Source organism: Epargyreus clarus, unplaced genomic scaffold, assembly GCF_041222505.1.
Source record: "Epargyreus clarus isolate Ecla_fem2 unplaced genomic scaffold, WU_Ecla_fem_2.2 ptg000007l, whole genome shotgun sequence".
Lineage (NCBI taxonomy): Eukaryota > Metazoa > Arthropoda > Insecta > Lepidoptera > Hesperiidae > Epargyreus > Epargyreus clarus.
The window spans coordinates 23,025,337-23,045,961 of NW_027332215.1; the positions used below are offsets into that span (position 1 = coordinate 23,025,337).

The following is a 20,625-nucleotide window of genomic DNA, read 5'->3' on the forward strand; positions in this document are numbered from 1 at the left end:
TTCAACCTCATGCCTGAAATAAAAAAAATATACTTGTCACTTGACAAGTTGACAGCAATCCTGAAGTCTGAAGTTTTGACGTCTATTTTTGGCATAGTATCATCATCATACTCACAGAATATAACTGCATATATGCATATTCTGTGGTCTGATGATGATAGAATACTCACATAAAAACTAATAGTAGATATTTTAAATTTTCAGAATAAATTTATTGAAAACAAATTCATAGAAAAACTGTAAACAATCGTCTTTATTATAATATGAGTATACCACATTAATATACTAATAATACATAGTACATAGTAGTAGTATACATTTCATGTTAAAGTTGTCTCAGTCGTAGTCTGATAATTAATTTAGATAATATCAAGTGAAAAAGAAATTGAATAATAAGTAATACCTAGTTTCATGGCCTCACATTAACGAAAACACTTTTATAACTTAAACGTATACATTAGGAAAATTCATTTATTTTTGTTTCCCTCCTAACTTAATAACAATAAATATTAACTAATATTATTAATAATATAATTTTTAATAAGTTTTTATAACATAATAAGAGGAAGAGTGTCATAAATATTTTTTCTTAGATCATCTAGCAACTACGTATAAAAATACTTTTTGTACTGATTGCTTACTCTATGGTTCCATTTCTAAAAATTGTCTATAGCTTTTAGGGTTACAAGGAATCGAATTAGTGCACTAATTTAGGCAAATTGAGTTATACATATATATTTACTAATTCAATCTGTTGGGGTAACATCATAAAAAGGGAAACATGGTAAATTTATTTTAACGCGTTGCAGAAATTGTTTTTCTCTTCCCTTTAATTTTTCTATATAAACGTTAGACACGGCCATATTACTTCGAATCAAAATGAAAATTTTGTAATGTAACGGCCGACCTAAAAATCGAAAAATCACTCGTGGAACTAGCTTTACTGAACTACCGGAACTACTATTTAAACAGCAATAACTAAAAATGGGTCTGGGCCCATAACCTAAAGTAAAATAGTAATCGTTTTCTAGTTACACTCAATTTGAGAGAATATCGGATACAAGTAACGAAGTCAAATGACACAAAAACGAGACAATAAGAAATAAGAATGGGCGAAAATATGTCTATTTACCAACAGTTTTCATCTTGCAACATGCTGTAAACGGCTAACTCACCCGCTTCGTTCTAAAGTCAGTATCAGTATTAGTATCGAATTATTGTGCGTAAAACGAGATTTTATGGAAGAGAACTTTTACGACAAAAAGGTGTCTTAATTACATATAATATTAAAATATTGTGTTTTTTACGTAGGTAAAAGGTAGTATTTTTAAATAATGACTTGAATTAACAAATAGTGTTATTGAAATTATAAAAAAAATACAACATAAAGATGAATAATAAATGATGAATAATAAATGATAAGTTATGTTCATAAAGATGTTCATAAATTCATAACAGTTCATAAAGAAGTTCATAAAGATGAATAATAAATGATAAGTTACGTTACATTATGTATCGTGTAAGAAGAATAAGAAATTATAATTTAACCCTTGATAAAGTAATAAATAAAAGTATGATGGTATTACAGTGTACCACAGACAACATGGCACCATAGATTTGAATTACATATCAACGGAAATACATAAACAGCTGGAAGTCACAGATTATATTGAAATATAATTTACTTTTGCTTATTACAAACAACAGATGTTTCTGTTTTATCAAATTTAATGCCATTGAATGACGAAGTGACTTGATAATTTGCTACTGTTGTACAGCGCAAGTTTACAAAACAATACACTGTACGTAAGCCACGACCGGTTACTTCGATAACGTGTCAACGGCTAATACAATTTCTGCTTCATTTATTATCGCTTCTAATATTACGTCTGCACTATTTTATGTTACAATTTTATACTTTTATAACTCTCTTTGTTACACGTATTTTATTGTGGTACTTGTGTAAAGTGACAATTCTTTCTTTAACTCCACAGTATACAATAGAAACGGAAACAACAAAATAAAAGGTAAAACCTATTTAATTAATTATTTTCAACGTTCAATTAAAATTATAATCATTGATATTGTTATTGTGACTGCGTAATGTTTTTTCAGATTTATTTCAAACTTTTATATGAGTGTTATAAGTTTATATGTATTGTTTAACAGTAAGATGAATTCCTTATAATAAAAATCTTGTAGATTAAAAGCGATAATGAGTACTTAGTGATAACTTTTAAGAGATAATATAATATATGAGTTTTATACTTTTGCATACAGAATGGCGTGGACGGGGTACCAGAAGTTTCTAGCTCTTGTGATGGTCATAACTGGCTCCATCAACACCCTGAGCACCAAATGGGCAGACAAAATCAAATCCACCAATTCTGCGGGAGAAGAGACATATTTTGAACATCCATTCTTGCAGGTAATATGCACCTGGTTATATATAAGGACCCATCTGATATCCTTAATTTTCTCATGAAATACTTAAAATTTTCCATTCATGTCGGGACTTTGGGATCAAACATGGATAAATACACATTATAACAATATGAACATCATGTAAAAATTTCAAAAGAAATCATCAAATATTTTTGAAGTTATAGAAACAGACTGAAATGTATTTCAGCTTCTGCCAGTCCCTTTGATAAATGCTAAGAATTACAATTATATAAAAAAAACTAGCTGACTCGGCAAACATTGTGTTGCCATATAAATTATAAATAGGTAGTAGCCCATTCTCAGACCTGAATATGCATATAAAATTTGGTAAAAATTGGTAAAGCCGTTTCGGTGGAGTATGGTAACTAACACTGTGACATGAGAATTTTATATATAACATATTATCTGAGAATTTTTTTAAATAGGTTGAATAACAGAGCTTCTGGATTGTTTATGTAAAACTATGTTGAAAATAAATATGTTTGTGTATTATAAACAATAACCTCAAAATAATCCCGAAAACAAGGGAGAAATGGCCTGGAAATGAGATTGTCCCACAAAATCAGAATTTATTGCAACGCTGTTTATTAATGAGAATAGTTTGATATAAAATAGTTGTATGCTGGAAACAGAAAACATCCATGCACTTTTAAATGCCTTGAGTGCTTCTCACGTTAAAACTTTTCATAACATAATAAAAAATGTTCAATTTATTTAAACAACTTTGTTTTTAACATTAAAAATCCAATAATACCAACAGGGAAATAATTAATTGGCCTCTTTTTGAGATGAATGTTTAAATCCCAGGCGTCCAGCTCAATTTTTTTAAAGTTTTGTATGTATTATAAATAATTATCAGTTTCTGTTAGGGGAAGGACAACATTGTTGAGGACACCTATACAAATGTCCAAGATGTGTGAAATCTACTAAACTTAAACTTCTCTCACTACTAGTACAAGTACTAAGCCCATAATATCTACATTTTTTTAAATAATAACATAATATGATATGTACTGTACTGACTATAGTTAATAGTATCTCAGTGATTAGGTATCGTAGAGTCAACTTACTGTGATGATGCTCGATTTTGAGGAAAAATATATGTTGGTATTATTACTATGTTTGGTACTATGCATGGTAGTGTATATTTTTGAAATTTACTTGCACGTATATCAGAGGGAGAGTGGTGCATACTATTGTTATAAATATATACCAACAAATAATATTTTAGTAGTAGGAGATTCTCACTAAGTACTTTTTATGATTTATTTGATTTGATGTGATTATGTATCCTAACTTTGTGTTGTACTCAGTCATCAGCGATGTTCCTCGGGGAGATACTCTGTCTCCTCACATTCAAGATCATATACTTCAAAACAAGAAACAGCGGTGGCCACGCTCTCGTCCAGGGCACCCAGGACTTCAATCCATTCATACTGATGCCAGCTGCAATGTTCGACTTGGTAAGTAATAGATTAATAAACCTGTAGATGTAGACAAACTATTTGCTGCAGAAAGTAATTTTATTTTCATAACTCCTAATCATCTTTTCTATTTGTGTACTTTGGTTAATAAGATGATGCAATTGTTTCAATTGTATAGTTACAGGTCGTCGATATAAAAGTTGATTAAAAATAGGAGGGTGTTCAAGATAAATTTATTGCCAGCAGTGGTAAATCCACTACTGCTTGATTAATTTTTTATTGAGAAATGATTGTTTTTGTTGGATTCTGTTTTTCATTCGTTTTAATATACAATTAAAGTACAAAAATAAGTTTTTTATAAATGTTACTTATTATTATTGCTTTTATTTCCAGATTGCCACATCTATCATGTACATAGGCCTGACACTTACCTATGTGAGTAGTTTCCAAATGTTCCGAGGATCTGTCATCATTTTCGTGGCCATGCTGTCCACGACATTCTTAGAGAAGAACATAATGAAAAGGGAATGGACTGGAATATGTAAGTAGAATTTCCCTTCCAATATTTATATCAAACATGATTCATCTAGACTTGCAATTTACTAGGATAGTAAATAGGATCTAATCTTAGCTAGGGTCGCTGTTGCATAATACGTTAAACAAATGAACAGAGCTGACCAAGCTCCTCCGGTGCGGATTAAGGAAATAAAATCCGGGTTACGTAAATGTCAAAGTAATCTGCATTTTTCTTTCCGGGATAACCTCGGTGGGATATTTTTCGAACCATAGGTAAAGCTTCCGATTAAAAATTATATATCCGATATATAAGTTATAAATTAATAGAATTAGAATTAAAGACAGCTATTCAATGATGACATGTGGAACCGACGTATTTATGTACCTTCCGAATCATGGAAGCATTTTTATTAGTGAATACGAGCTCTAGAAGCTTAAGGGGGAGACGCCGGAAGAGTCCGCCCCGAGCCCCCTAGCCTGCGGGCCTCCAAACACGAAAAAAAAGGACACCGAATTGCAGGGAAACTTCTTACACTGGGGGCCTCCATTCAACTTTCCGCCCCGGGCCTTCAACGACCTTATTACGCCACTGAAAACGAGGTACAGCGTCTAATCACGTTCGGCGTCGCTTTACTCTGTAACAGAGACACATTTCCGAAACTACTTCATTTTATTTGTGTCTCTTAAAAGTATAAAAACAATTATAGTGCGGTGGTACGATTGTCCTAGCATTCTGGTAATTCAGAGTTCCTGTCCTAGCCAAGTATTTCTAGGGTTCCATACCCAAGGGGTAGAAACGGAACCCTATTACTAAGCCACCGCTGTTTGTCTATCACAAAGCTCTATCTCCTAGACCATAATAGATAGACATTTGAATCTTCTACAAAATACCTAATAAAAGTATGTTGAAAATAAATGGGGTCGCCAAACAAGAAACCTCTATATTTCGACGTTTTTTGATTAAAAATTAAAAAAATAAAATGTTGGTTGTACAAAATGGCTTGCGAGTTCGATTTGCACTTGGCCAATTTCTTTTCACATGCACAATTACCTATGTGTATTAGACAAATACAGAAACAGAAATTAATTTGCATCGATGGTAAAGGAAAAGATTATACCGAAACAGCTGTGCGTATTTTTAATAATATTAATAGTATTTCAATTAATCTCGACCGGGTGCCATGGCCTCGGTGGCCAACATGGTGGCCTACACCCTTCTCATTCTAAGAGAAGCACTAAGTCCAGTATTGGGCGGGCAATATTCTAGGCGAACGGCAGAAGTCTGAGACAACTGACATCGCTTACCATCGTATCACAAAAAATGTTGTTTCTTTTAAATATATATCGTGTATGCATAAAAGTCCAAAGAAACTCCATAAAGATGATTTTGGTAACTCATTCATCGAAATTATAACAGTTTTAATCATTCAATATTTGTACATGCCATACATTGGTATATCGTCGAAATCTTGAAAGAAACTCGTGATCATAACAAATGTTTTAGTGCCATGTGCGTTATCAGTATGCTAGTTGTAATATCTACACGGTAGCATAATATATATTTTTATGTAGATACCACACTACACGATGTGATAACCAAGTAGGTATAGATCAAGGAGGTACCTATAAATCCATATCTTATTGAAGATGGATAATGCAGACTAATTTGCATGTAGCTTTAACTAATCCATTATTAGTGAATCATTTCGCATTAGTAACGTGAAACCTAAGCGAGAGAATTATGAGATTGAAGGGTGGTAGAACCAAACGGGGTGATACCACCGCCATACCTATTTCTAGCGTAAAGCAGTTCTTGTATTTTTTTTGGAAGGGAGTGGATACCGGCTGATTTTTGAGGTATCATATTAGTCCTAAGGAGTTGCAATCTTCTAGAACTTCCATTCTATGTATCTTGTATACAGTTGGTTTCGGATATTCAAGACCGGCAGTGACCACTTAGGTACAATCAGGTGGGCCGCATGTTCGTTTTTTTATTTTAATCTAATGTAAAAAAAACAGGCAAACAGCTACTGCACATGCAAATTACGTTTCATCATACAAATTGGAAAATTGAATAGACATTATTGGTGTTTGTCGCTAACGGCTCCCAGGCTCGCACGCCGCCCCGGATGATCCCGGCCAATCATCCAATTCGCACTCCTCACAATTGCATGATTGGGATGCAGTGAATTGAGAAGTGCATAATTTAACCAATCATTTCACACGTCTGGATTCGTTTTATTAATTCCGCCGTGACCCTAATAATTCAATGCCCTGATACATACTACTTCGGACCGTCTTCCAGACTTCACGAACATCGTTTTATAAGAGCTTTCTAAATATTTAATTTTACAATGAAATTCAGTAACAGTAACTCGTTCAGTGGCAGTGGCGACATAATACTGATATTCATAATATTGTACTTCTAACTTGTAAGTATCTTATATGTCTATTTTGAACTTTAAATCAATAGTTTCAATATTATAAAATTTGGCAGATATATACAGATACCTGTATGGTAATATTATTGAATGCTTTGTTCGGTATATGTTAAACGGTATTCTCATCTAAAAAACTTGTCTAAAAATATTTTTTTTTCTGTTTTGAATCCTAGTACAAGAAATATACAAGTGGGTTGAAAATTAAATGCCTAATTTATTTATTTATGTAACACAGTATTTATATCCTTTGATGCTTATGAGAGCACATTAAACCGCTGGTCTCCGACACGCGTTGTCAACTAACACGTACGACGTGTAACAGCTTTGGAGCTATCCACTCAAGCAACTATGCTCTAGACCTCCATAAATACCCTTGTGCAACAATACGTCAAGTGCAGTGATCATAATAGTAGAGGATCCCAGTATAGGAACACCTTCACCGAGCTAGTTAATGGATGAAACGTTTTTTTTTTTATATCAACTTAAATATTTCAAAAAGTATATTGCATTTGCAACCCATTTGGGTTGAAAAAATTCAGTCCAGAATATGATTTTTTGTTTTCTTAAACATTTCACTGGTTTCGTTAAAAGAAAAATTACATACTAATCGGAAGTATGAAGCCTATATAACATGCAACGTCAGGTTGACTATTTTTTCATTGGTATCTAATTTGTCCATAAACCAGACCAGTGTAAATGTTTAAGGAAAAAATATTAAATAATTGTAAAAAAATCATATTCTGGTCTGAAATTTTTAGACAACCCATTTGCAATATAACTATCGACATATTTAATTGTACTTAAAATACGTTTCATCCATTAACCAGCTCGGTGAAGGTCGTTATATCGGGCTCTTAGACCATAAAGGCTATAAAAAACATACGTCATATCACTTAATATTAACCCATTAGTCATGACTGAACTTAAATATATAGCACCTATAATGAATTTGTTTATATAAAATTATACAATCAGCTCAAGAACAATGAACCCGCACTGTTTGGGTAGCATTCGACATGCAAGTGTTAATGTTGTGTGTTTAGTGTTCCCCAAACGACAGTGTTCAAAACATACGAACGTACTCAACACAAACAGTTATGATAACACGTCCGCGTGTATGTGAACTGCCGATAAGATACTAGTCCACATGACGTTTCAATTTCTGCCTCGACCTCCGATCTCGACGGTGACAAACATAACAGATGCAACTACAAGGTTATATATACGAGTAGCTTGACAACATATCGACGGCAACAAAGAACAAACGGCTGTACTAATTTGTTCTGCGAATAGAAACAGAAATATTAGGTTAGGTATATAAGGTTTACTGTGAGGTATTTTCACTCTACAAAAAAAAATATATTTAACAACTAAAGTATTCTTAAAAAGACCACTTAAAAATAAAAATATTCGCAATTTCATTACAATAGACTTAAAAATGAAGTATGTAATCCTTAGTTCCCAATTTATCAGTAGATATTACGAGTATGTTCTTTAGTCGCTTCAATGAATCATTACGTTTATGTAAATATATAATTATTTACGGATAAAAATCGAGTGCAAGTATATACGATACCAATGTGATGATTCACATGCAGACCTAAGTTCGACGGGTCATACCATACACTATTTTATTTTTATAAACATCTGCGTTTCATCATCGTGGTTCGTATATGATTTATTACTCATTTTTAGTCAACATTTGTGTTAATAATTTCCTTATGTATTCATTACATTCTTGTATGAGTAGTTCGTTGCGATAATAATGCGAAAATATTTATGTAAAAATGATTGAAAAATATCTTAATAGATATTTTTGGTTTAATAACCATTTTGATAACGTATTTTGTAAAGTTATTTGATTAATACATCTATTTATTAAATATCCACATAATTTACATTCACAAGTGTAATATTAGATATCACTATTTACATTTAGTGCAGGACTACTAGGTTTATAAAAATTTGAGGTATATATAGGTATTAGGTGAAATTATTTAATAATATAACTTAACAAAATTATCTATCTCCTTCTTTCTTCTTCTTATCTCCCGAACAGAATAGCCAGTAACAGGCTATTTAGGCACTAGACAATGTCACCACGTCCCTGTAGTTCCGGGACCAGAATAGGGCTACGGTATCCTCTGCCTGTCGTAAGAGGCGACTAAAAGGGGCTTCCGGGGTTGCGGACGGCTAGAGTGGGAGCTCAAACCGCACGGCCAACGACCCCGGGAAGGACGGCGGTATGTGTGGTCGCATACCGTCGTGCACACCAGACGGTGTGGTGAGCGTCAAGCTCACAGCGCTAAGAGGACTCCGGTTGCGTTCCGTTGAAAATCCCGGAGTCCTCTACGCAGCGCCGAGGACGGCCATCGTGGGGGTTTTAGTGCGGTAAGAGTCCCACACCTTTTGAAGGTTTCCCCCTTGATAACAAAAAAAAGGCAATGTCACCACAACTTATACCATATCATTGTCATAAATACAATTTGTCTTAAAATCAATCCTGCTAAATAGCGTTAGCCTAGCTGAACAGATATTTACATTGTTAATTACCTTCAGATATCAGTATTTAGTGTAAAGCATACAAATTCTAATTCAATTCTAAGTCATTACATTCTAATTTTTATCTGAACATATATTTAATATACAGTACTCCCTGTACTATAATTATTCAAAATTAAACCAGAATATTGTGATGCATTCCAACATTGTAACTGAAACTGTAATTATTCCTCTGTTTTCTTTCTTGCCGACATCATTTAGAGATTATTGGACTCCAACCTGTTGCTGATTACTTACAAGCTATTACTAGCTGGACCGCATATTCGTTTGGTATTCCCATATTATAAAAAAAAAATGGTAAATAATTTTCAGTTTTCATCATCGTGGGTCTGCTGATAGTGGGCGGCACCGACGCCGCGTACCCCACCGGCGAGGAGGCCAAGGGCAAGAACAGCCTCATCACGGGCGACCTGCTCATCATCCTGGCGCAGGTCATCACGGCCTGCCAAATGGTGTACGAGGAGAAATACGTCACTAGTATGTATTGCGAGGTTTTGGAATTTGAAATTTAGTTTATGTAGATTATAGTAAGAGTCCGCAATTTATTTAGTTTATATTATATTATATAATATTTCACAAGTGCATTATCCTTATCACTTAGGGGTATGAAAAATAGATAGTAGCCGATTCTCAAACCTACTGAATATGCATATAACATTTGATGAAAATCGGTAAAGCCGTTTCGGAGGAGTACGGTAACTAACATTGTGACACGAGAATTATATATATATATATAAAAATATTTGTAGGTCTCAACATAGCCCCGATGCAGGCGGTGGGGTGGGAGGGTGTGTTCGGATTCTCGGTGCTGTCGGTGCTGCTGTTCATATTCTACTGGGTGCCCGCGCCGCCGCACTTCGGCCACAACCCCAGGGGCGTCCTCGAGGACGTCATCGACGGATTCGTGCAGATTGGTAATGTGCATAGTGATTGTTTCCGATAATGTGAATACACCTGAACTATGTTTTTTTTATTTATCTGTTACGCGGTTATTTAGTCTGTGGCGGTTTTTCTTATTATCTGTACTATAGTGCCGTGAATAGTCTGTGCAATCTTCCAATTTTAACTTCCGCCCGATGTAAAAGTTCAGTTGAAGTAACGACCGTCTCTAAATTGGTGAGTGGCATCTGTATATCCTCTAATGATATAACAGTGATATCTTATTGGTTTGAAATTCTGTGAGTATGCGGTTCGAATCCCAGTTCACAATCTATTGTTTTCGAAGTTATTTGCCCATTAGACTCTTATATTCGTTTGCTTTAAAGGTAAATTATAAAACTACCTTATACAAAAAAATCCTAAAAGTGTTTGAAGTGCACCAAAAAATACACACAATGTGGAGTAACCTAACCTAAATTCTTCTAAATCTGTTTCGGAGAGACATGTCTGGCAATGGGACAGTAATGGATTGAATTGGTGCGGTTGTATTGAATTGAATGGATAAGGGCACCTACCACACTTACCATGAGTGTAGCCTGCAGACACGTTTATCGCGCGTATATTATAAACTATATAATTGTTAATTTGCAGGTAACAACTCAGCCTTGGTCGTGTCTATCTTGGGTACGATAATATCGATCGCGTTCTTCAATTTTGCTGGAATCAGTGTCACTAAGGAGATGTCAGCTACCACCAGAATGGTCTTGGACTCTGTGAGGTATGGTTTACTCATTAAACATGATTTACACTGGTTATTGAGCAGTTGGCAGTTATAATTTATGATATGTAAGGCGAATACATTATATCGCCATGAAAACAGTACATAGTCAAGCGGTTAGGAATTTAGTCTCTGATTTTGAGATCAAAGATTTTTCGAAGCTTTTCCCGTATTAAGAATTGAATAATCATTTGTTTTAAAGTAGAATAAAATCTATGCCATTTGTTTTTTATAAATGGCTTATTAAGCCATTTATAAATACCTTCTACCTTCAATATAGTCAACAGACTGATGCTCATTTAATAATCTAGACCGTCTGCCTTTCCATAATTCGTAACACAGAAATTCTCACAAATTGCGAGTTACCCATTTTAAGGTTTAGAAAAGATTATTATTTGCCTCGTTCATAGCTAAGCTACATAAAAATAATGTAAGCATTTATGTAGACCTATCCGATTTATTTTGGAGGTGTCCGAGGTTCAAATCTCAAATCTCTCCACCTCTAATTTTTCAAAGTTTTGGTAATATTATCACTTGCTTAAGGGTGAAAAAAAAACAATTCTCAAGTTCTCTCAGCATACCAATACGCACAACATACCCAGTGCGGTGGACTATGGCCTAATCCTTATCATGCTGCTCTCAGCATGACTGAGACTCGTGCCCAGCAGTGGGACAGTAATCGGTTGGCGACGATCCGATTTTTTTAATATATACGTTGAATAGAATAGTCATAGTATAGATATCTCACCGCCTTGTTTGAAGGAAGCCACAAATGGCTGACACATACGTAAAATGGCTGACTGTTTTCCCATTAGGTCTCCGACTGTCATGGAGTAATTTACGCGGAACAATGCCGACATGTGCAGTTAAGGTGCAAAAAAAACACGAAAACGAAGAAAAACTGCGGAGAAATATCCCTTTAGACTCATAAGGACTACTTCCCAAAACGACCATTTCCCAAAAGGTCTACTTCCCAAAACGACAATTCCCAAAAATACCACTTCCCAAAAGGACAATTCCTAAAAGGACCACTTCCCAAAAGGACAATTCCTAAAAGGACAACTTCCCATAAGGACGTTCGTTTCATTCGTAAATGCTCTAAAATAGATGACTGTTCTGTGATGATTTTTCAAACACGAAAATAGATGACAGTGACAATTTCAATTGTCAAACTGGTTACATTTTCTTGTTAGGAGTGAGTGATCTTTACTAATCTATGAGAATACTAAAGTTAGTTTGTTATTCCCGGCAATTCCAGAACACTGGTGGTGTGGATGGTGTCGCTGGGCGTGCGTTGGCAGTCGTTCCACTGGCCGCACCTGATCGGCTTCTCCATCCTCATCCTGGGCATGTGCCAGTACAACGGCATCGTGCCGGTCTGGTGCCCCATACGCCGCAACACCCAGGCGGCCGCGGACCCAGAACAGAACCCCGTCGTGCACGCCGATGCTGACGTCACCGACGAATAAACCTAAGCTGTGCGAACACATGCCGAAGCTCATGTTATTATACGTAATTAATAAGTCGAAAATATTATTGTATTAGATTTAAGTATCTTGTTACGCCAATGCATGCGCTTCCGTTTCATCTAATATGGTGAGGATAATAGGATAAGTACTAAAACAAATCTCTAAATGGACTTCGCTAATCGGAACGAATCGAGCAATGAAAATTACACTTATAATGAAGTTTATTTTACAGAGTTGTATACTATCTGTTTTATTAATATACAACCTGAAAATGTGGATCATTAGAAGTTTACTTAGGGAATAAAGCTAGAAAGTAACTTCAGTTAAGTTTGTTTCTATATGTAGTAAAGTGTCCAAAGAGTAAATACAATTGTGCACATTCAAACTTTCAATGCAATTTCGGATTTGTGGTGACTACAACATGCATAGTCACATTACACGATATACTCATGAGACCAAATGTGAGCGTTACGCGAATATTTATAATCAACTTATTTATTGTGATATTGGTATTAGCATGCTAGGTTATGTGTAATCTTATTTTTATAAGGCCATGTGCTAAATTTTGCTCGCGCTCAAATACTATCAATAACATCTTTAAAATATTATGACCTGTTTCTATCTAATCACACCAATTGTTTATTCTGAAATAAAATACCTAGGTACATAAGCGCCTATAATATATTTGAAAATCGAACTATCATTTTACTAACCTATTTTATTTTTAGACGTCTGCAATATGTTTCTTGTATGTGTTCTATTTATTTTATATAATAAAAAGTTCAACATTCAACACAAAGAAAAACAAAGACAAAAACTTAAACGCACATTCTTAACATGAGGAACAATCGAATATGGTATTTCATTTTGGAATTAGTTTTGTTGTGATATAAAAACAAGTTATACATTTGATTTGATGCTGATACATTTTGTGTGATTCATAACAATTATAATTTGATTAGAATTTAGAATGTGGCCTTTAAGTGGACTGTAATTCGAATTAATGTCCTTGCGAAACATTGTCTCTATGTTATATATGTTTGCTGGCGTACACATCCATACAACATGGAAATAACTTTTAAAATATAAAAAATAAATGCTTTTTGTGATATTAACCACAAAAATAGTTCTTATTTGTGACATTGTAGGGATTTTACTAGGTTTATTCATACGACAAGGGGTCATATTTTTGAGATATACATTTACATTATGTCATAAAACATAATTATTGTGTCTAATAATATTCATGTTAGTGTAATTTGAAACATGGGAAGAGAAATGGTTATAAGAAATGATTAGGGTTATTTAAGATATGGTTTGCAGTTGTCGCAGCTCAATGTCACGTCATGCACTTAAATAAAATATGAAATTGTACGTTAAGTAATATTGCACGATATTACGACCCCTACTGCGTTAATATTGTAAGCCACAAAAGTACCTTTTCGTTTTTATTGCATAAATTCTCTTATTTTAGTTGTTTTTTCGACACAAAGTAACGTTATAAAGCGTATAAAATAAAACATAATATATACCAAATTTAATAGAGGTACCTGAAGAAATGCATATTTTATTCGCATTTTAGCATATTCGAAACTTTGAAACGCTCTCCTGTAAAGTTGTCATTTTGCAGTTACGATTTTATACGTAGGCGGGGTGGATTAGTTGTCGCAATAAATTCGTTGTTCTCCATTCACGAGAGGTTTCAAGTATTATATTTATTCTAATACTTCAAAATTTTTACTTAAGTGCATAATGAATACTGCAGTTATTTGGAAGATCTGTTATGATAATAAATACATTTAATAGTTGATGGAGTATATTGAAATTAAAATTTAAAATATTTATTGAAATGTTAGCACTTTCTTGTATATTATAGAAATGTATTTTGAGGTGCTTTCGGTGAGATGGTATTTAGGTAGTCCTGATTACAATAGAGAGGAAGTGCTATATGTAAATGTTTGGTCAATGAAGTTTGTATAAATTATATTCTATCTGATTCTCATATGTATAAATAGTGACGAATTAAACAATATAATTTATAAGGGACTAGTTTTATAACAATTTTGTGCTACAAGAGTTGATTAATAAAGAAATATATCTGATACGTCGTGTTTTTTTTTAATTCACCTCGCCTACAATTTATACATACATTAACAATTATAGATAAATTGTAAGCGTTACAGTGAAATTACAATGATTATTTTGCTTTGGAATGTGCGACCACTGTGTCTATCTTACTCAACCTGCTGGCGCCGCGAATACATCTCATCTTCATACTTACATACTGCTTGCTTACAAACTGCATAAGTACATAATGTACATTACTATGTGTAATGTACATAGACCTCACCTACTATAGCGCGAACTACGCAACACTACATGACGTGTAAGCCGCGTATTCACACTTAACAATACTACCGACCCTGCGATGTATGACAAAATATGTGATTGAAGACAACATTGCGCCCGGCTCAATTAAAGTCTGTTAGCTGAGCGTTCTACGATATTTATATCAATTTACCATGATGGTCAGTAGTCAATGGTCAGTATTCTATTTCAATTTGGGAGATAACTCATTATCTTTTTCATAATAATATATAGGGTGTCCCGTAAGTATCACGACAAACTTGGGGAGAACGTAGGGGACCTGACCACTCTGGGGGAAAAAATACCTTAGTAAAAGTAGTGTTTTTGCACTATGAACTGTTTTAGATTTTTTGAGAAATTCAGCCCTCTTCATCTTCGTTCGTTAACTGCGTGTACAAATTTGGTGATGCAGTGTTTATTTTTTCTGTTAAATACTATCAGACAGTTGGTCTATCATGTTGAAATATAAATCGGTTAAAAGATGTAAGGGAACCATGAAAAAAATAGGGATATTTTTAGATTTTAATTTTTTTACTATTTTTCCCTTAACTTTGACTCGTCGCGGTGAAAAAAAATGTACTGGACTATAAGTGTACGTTGCACAAAAAAATATGTCCAGTTAATATAGATTTCAATAAGGTACCACACTTACTATTTAAAGTTGAAGAAAAAAAGTTAAGGCCGTTTTTGTTTGAAAGGGACTGAAACCAACTAAAACGTAATGATCGAGTTTTTATTAAAATTACGGTTTCTACCGACTCTACCTAGTTACACACTTAAAAATATCATTCTTCATTTGTAAAAAAAAACAATTTAGTAACTAACTAGCAAACAAAGTAATACAATTTATTAAGTCAATTTTTACCTACGTTGGACTGTCGTTTCGAAGTGTAACTTCGTACATGTATGTAATTTGAATGACAATATCATATATTGACATCTTGGAAATGATCTGATGCGTTGGTTGATCTAAGGCGTTTAGTTAATTTATAAGTACATATATTTTAATTTCACAAACTCCGTAGGTTGTTGTTATTAAATGCCATTTATAAATATTACAGAGCCTACCGGGACATACTGTACCATAATTTACTATTATGGGGTTATATGAAGGTTAAATGGGATCCATTTTCCAAACGTTTCCAGAACATTTTGCTTTTCGACGAAATGTATGTAGGTATATAGTTCTAATAATTCCAGACTTCCAGCTTCCCGTGCTATCTGTTATCAATGCAAAATTCTAAGGTGCACACATTTTATAGGAATATAAATGTAAGTACGTATACCTACTTTATACTACAAATACGTATAACATAAGAGTATAACCTAAGACTTTTAAAGTTAAATGTTGACACGTGGGTCTTCTAGGAGATGTGTACCGGTGACCGCCGCCGCTATGCTGCTCTCCCAGTCGATTCCCGCTGAAGCAGCCGGTATTGATCCTATGCCTGGATAGCACCCCTTAGCTATTAGCAAAACAGCTTAAGTACCAACGCAATTGAAGTAAAAGCAACTCTAAATGTATTTCGTTAGTGAATGACTGTTATGAAGGAGATAGAAATAGCACCTGTTTCACCGTTTAAATTCAGATAAAACATCTGTCTATCTCGTTGTATCATTGTCAATCTCCTGCAGTATTCTAACCGCCTGGCAATTTATATGTCGAGCATATGCAATTATGATTCATTGTTATAGATGGCAAGCTTTGGAGAAAGATTTATACAAAACCAGCAATGTAATTTACAAATGCGTTCTCGACATTTTTTTTATTTGACGCGCATTTATAGTTGCCCTGTATATCGTAATTAACCTCGTGCAGTGCATACAATGTCCTATCAGATTGGCGATTCTTGATGTAGTCAAAACTCGCATGATTTTCAAGTTATTTATATTTTTGTAAACTTCACAAATCACACCCCCTACCTTTACATTAATTCTTTGTAGTCATGCCATAAATTATCTTTGTATCAGATTGTGACCGAAGTCAATTTTCGATGTAGTCAAATTTTGTTTTGTTTGTTTTGTTACATTTTTTTTTCAAATATTTAATACTTGTCAGATACGTGTCCGCTCTTTATACTTTGCTTAGTGTATCACTTAATTTGCTTAAATTCATTTTTTCAAACAGCTTACAATAACGTAATACAAGGTCAAAATGTTTACTAATCTAGTGGCAATATCGGTAGGGCCGGTCAACCCTTGAGAACTATCCGTTACACACATTCCCATGTTTCGTCAACTCTTCGGTTGAAGTCAATAAAATAGGGTGATAATTCTTATTGCACGAATAAGTTTGTTGATATAGTACATGTACCTCCTGATCAAACTCTTCACTCGTCTTAACTTCTCGTCTACACAAGAAGTCAATTTAAGACGTAAATTGGTCTCCACTTCTGATCCTTAATGTTAATTATTGAGTCAAAATTTCTGGTTATAATACGAGTCTATAGGTATATCGTTGACACTTTATGAAAATCATCGACGTGTCAACATGGCGTCATTTACGGACAATATTATGCTCGGTCCTTTTTGGTTTATTAGGTGCATCGAACATAATAAAATTGGCAATTGATCAAATACGTTCCCGAAACATCGTTTACAGTGCAATGATCCGTTGAACTTTTTGATATTTGTAAGTCATCTTAATTTAGTCACGTTAATTTAAAATTATTTAAATAAACAATGGACATATTTTAATGACAGTTCATTTGGAAACAAAAAGCCGTTTAGATTCAATTGATTACTATTATAAATGTAGAATTTACAAGGGTCAGTTTACCTAAATATCTCAGTCATGTTATTCTCATGGAAAATAATAAAATTCTAAATAATGATCCTAATATTCTGAACAATCGTTTCATTTGTTATGACTCCCAACCAGACTGGATCCAAAACACCTCCTCTATGGTCTAATTCTCTAGTAAGTCACATACTCGTAGTACGTTTGGCGCCTTATGTATTATGATATATTTCTCTACTGCGTCAGCTAGCTCTATGAAATTATGCTTGCTTAGTACTTCAGATAAAACTTTATACATACTTACCTACTACATGAAGAGAAATCGGTAACTGTTCACATTGATAATATATATATTTTTTTAATATTCAGACATGAAGTTGTAAAAAAATGTTAAAACGTAAACCCTTATATTATTTCGTATACTTTATAATCACAGTAAACACGGATCTCTTGATGATTGTTTTACAATATAAAGCTACAATAGACCAGTCGTGGATGCCGATATGTTGTAGAGGGTTTATCTGAAATTCGGAAAACTCGTATGTTTCGCGATTCTACATGAAATCTAAAAAAGGATTTCAAACGCTCCAATAAGAGTTTGTCCTCACTCCATAGCAGTTAAGAAACTTCATCAGACATCTGTTACCACGCCACTAAACTACCACTTCTATTCTTACCACAAAGTTAGAACTAAGTATTTACTCCAAGTACTCCTACGAGAACAAGCGCTGAATATTTAAATATGAAAATATGCCTCCGACGCCTTTGACATTCCGGAATTCTCTACTCCACTCAGAGCGGCCCATCTAAGAAAATATATTGATGTAATGGTTCTTATTAGTGATCGAAGATGTAATGTTATAAAGTACTGTTTTAACTGTCATTAAAAATCGGCCCCGTGACTCGTTTGAAAAGTTTTCACTATTGCTTATACTTTCAGATTTTACCATTCAATTCCAACTTAAATTTTTTATCTCGTGTATCCTGTAAAGATTTAGATTAGCTCGTTCTTTCTCACAAAGGGGAGGGACTTACGTTTCCCGCGCTTTTCCGCGCGTAATAGATGGAAATGGAAGATACAAAGCCATACATGCGAAAAGGGGACGGATTTTGACTTTGGACTTGTGTACTGCGTCTCGTTTACACTTCCAATAATTTATTTTCTATCCTTTTTTAATTTCCACCAATGCCAACTCAGGATTTTCCCACGCTTTTCCGGTAGGTAAGGGAAGCTTGTTCAATCATACTATCGCACCCTATCGGCAAGCATATCGTATCAGAGCAAGGAAGACGACTAAAAATTGACCTGATTCGTCCCGTTGCGTACTTCAAAAATAATACACACACACACACATGAGAAATTGTGTTGTCATTCTGAAAAATATTATTCGTGGGGGTAGTAATTTTATTATATTTTTGGTGATGTATTTTGTGCATTACAAATGTTCAATTTATCCTGTATCCTTTTATAATTGTTTTCTATTAAACAGCGATGTTTAAAAATTGACTGATATTTGTCAGCAAAAACTTTAGTTTTTCCTGACAATCAGAGAATAAGTACCCAGCCACACATTTAGCTTAGGATGGGAAAAAAATTAAGAGACTTTTCTACTTTTAGTTCGCTAACCGCACTATGGCACTGACTATGATTTGGACATTATCAGTGGTATAGCTACGCCCACAATTGCAGGTCTCATCTCACCTCTCTGTCGCCTGGAATGCTCATCTATGTTAAAAGAGCTCTAAGAACACTCTGATGTCCTGGTATTTGTATGTTGATAACATAGTCTGTACTATGGATATTTGAGATCGCACCGTTAATTTAAGGATGCCGGCATAACACTGGCAATGTTTTGAAAACTTTGTAGTAGGACATTTAAAGGGCTTTTAATTTCTAAGTACCATATCTATACCTATTAATAATACTTCAGTCGTAAGTATTTATAGGCAATGAGCACGGTAAATAGGTTACAATGACCCACCGTAATCAGTCATCTGCATTAATCTTAACTTCTTGAATAGTAATAAGTTTAAAGAACAATAGTAGTAACAGTAACAATAGTAACAATTTTTTTCTTATCAACTATTAAAGGTCATTTCTAAACTTGTGCCCTACACAGAAGCACATTTTTAGATGTGGTAGCTATTTACCATATATATAATAATTACGGTCAAAGTTATAGAGTGTTAAAAAGTGAACATTTTTAACCTTTTCCTATTAGGCTGAGCAAAAAAAGACAAGATTTTTTTTGTAGAAAATTTATTTTCCTACAAGATTATGAAAACGGAAATTAGAAAAAAAAATCTCGACAATTTACATTGAAAATTAAAAACAAAAGTTTTTTTCAATGCATTTTAAATGGGAAAGGGGACCCCCAATGGGCCAGCTCAATTTTTAAGATATCAAGCTCAAATTTTAGGAGATATTTATATTAGACCCAGTCAAATAAATATTTTTTGACTGGGTCTAATATAAATACTTATTACTTAAACTTAGTTTATTAAAATTCTTTTTAATTGAATTAATTTTCCACTATGACACATACCTACGTCGAACGTTCGTTTAATACCTACCGATCCCAACCCCACTTCAACTCCTCCCTGCTATGGTATCGCATTCCTTCTATCCATGTTGCCCTGTTACTTTGCCTCCCTTGAAATCAATACTTTGGGGAATGAAGCAAAGCGCAGACGCCAAATTAAAAAAAGTGCATCTGTTTCATGCGCGTACAATATAAACATGGGAGGCTATCAAGATAGGTTATTGCTCTACATTACGAGTAAGTTTTGTAGAATACTTATATCAGATTTGGTAAATAGTTTGACAAATGTAATCGTGTATCGTATGGCCTCGTGCTTACCCTTCACACAATTGGAGTTCTGTAATAGGGTAATATCACAGGGCACATGTTTGTCTATTACAAACACCATATTACTCTCGCCTTTTTCGGCAGTGAAGTAACAAGGACTTATTAATGGTAAGAAGTATTGAAAACAAAAGTCT

General features: G+C 34.0%; 1 protein-coding gene across 2 annotated transcripts; it reads left to right on the plus strand.

Moving 5' to 3' along the window:
• The first annotated feature begins 1,623 nt into the window (after positions 1-1,623).
• On the plus strand, positions 1,624-14,618 carry Tango9 (transport and golgi organization 9). 2 transcript variants are annotated; one of them, XM_073075179.1, is made up of 9 exons: positions 1,625-1,802; positions 1,995-2,027; positions 2,281-2,428; positions 3,759-3,908; positions 4,263-4,410; positions 9,701-9,865; positions 10,138-10,302; positions 10,919-11,045; positions 12,304-14,618. In XM_073075179.1, exons 3-9 carry the CDS (start codon positions 2,282-2,284, stop codon positions 12,512-12,514), a joined length of 1,113 nt encoding a protein of 370 aa, XP_072931280.1. In that variant the 5' UTR covers positions 1,625-1,802; positions 1,995-2,027; position 2,281; the 3' UTR covers positions 12,515-14,618. The 2 variants fall into 2 exon arrangements, with proteins under 2 accessions (XP_072931281.1, XP_072931280.1); XM_073075180.1 differs by lacking the exon at positions 1,995-2,027 and having other exon boundaries at positions 1,624-1,802.
• The last annotated feature ends 6,007 nt before the right edge of the window (positions 14,619-20,625 follow it).

Bases quoted from the DNA above. Each gene is read 5' to 3' on its own strand.
- Tango9 (XM_073075180.1), top strand. From the start codon at position 2,282: ATGGCGTGGACGGGGTACCAGAAGTTTCTAGCTCTTGTGATGGTCATA. The intron at 3,909-4,262 runs GTAAGTAATAGA...TTTTATTTCCAG, and splicing joins CAGCTGCAATGTTCGACTTG to ATTGCCACATCTATCATGTA. The intron at 10,303-10,918 runs GTAATGTGCATA...GTTAATTTGCAG, and splicing joins CGACGGATTCGTGCAGATTG to GTAACAACTCAGCCTTGGTC.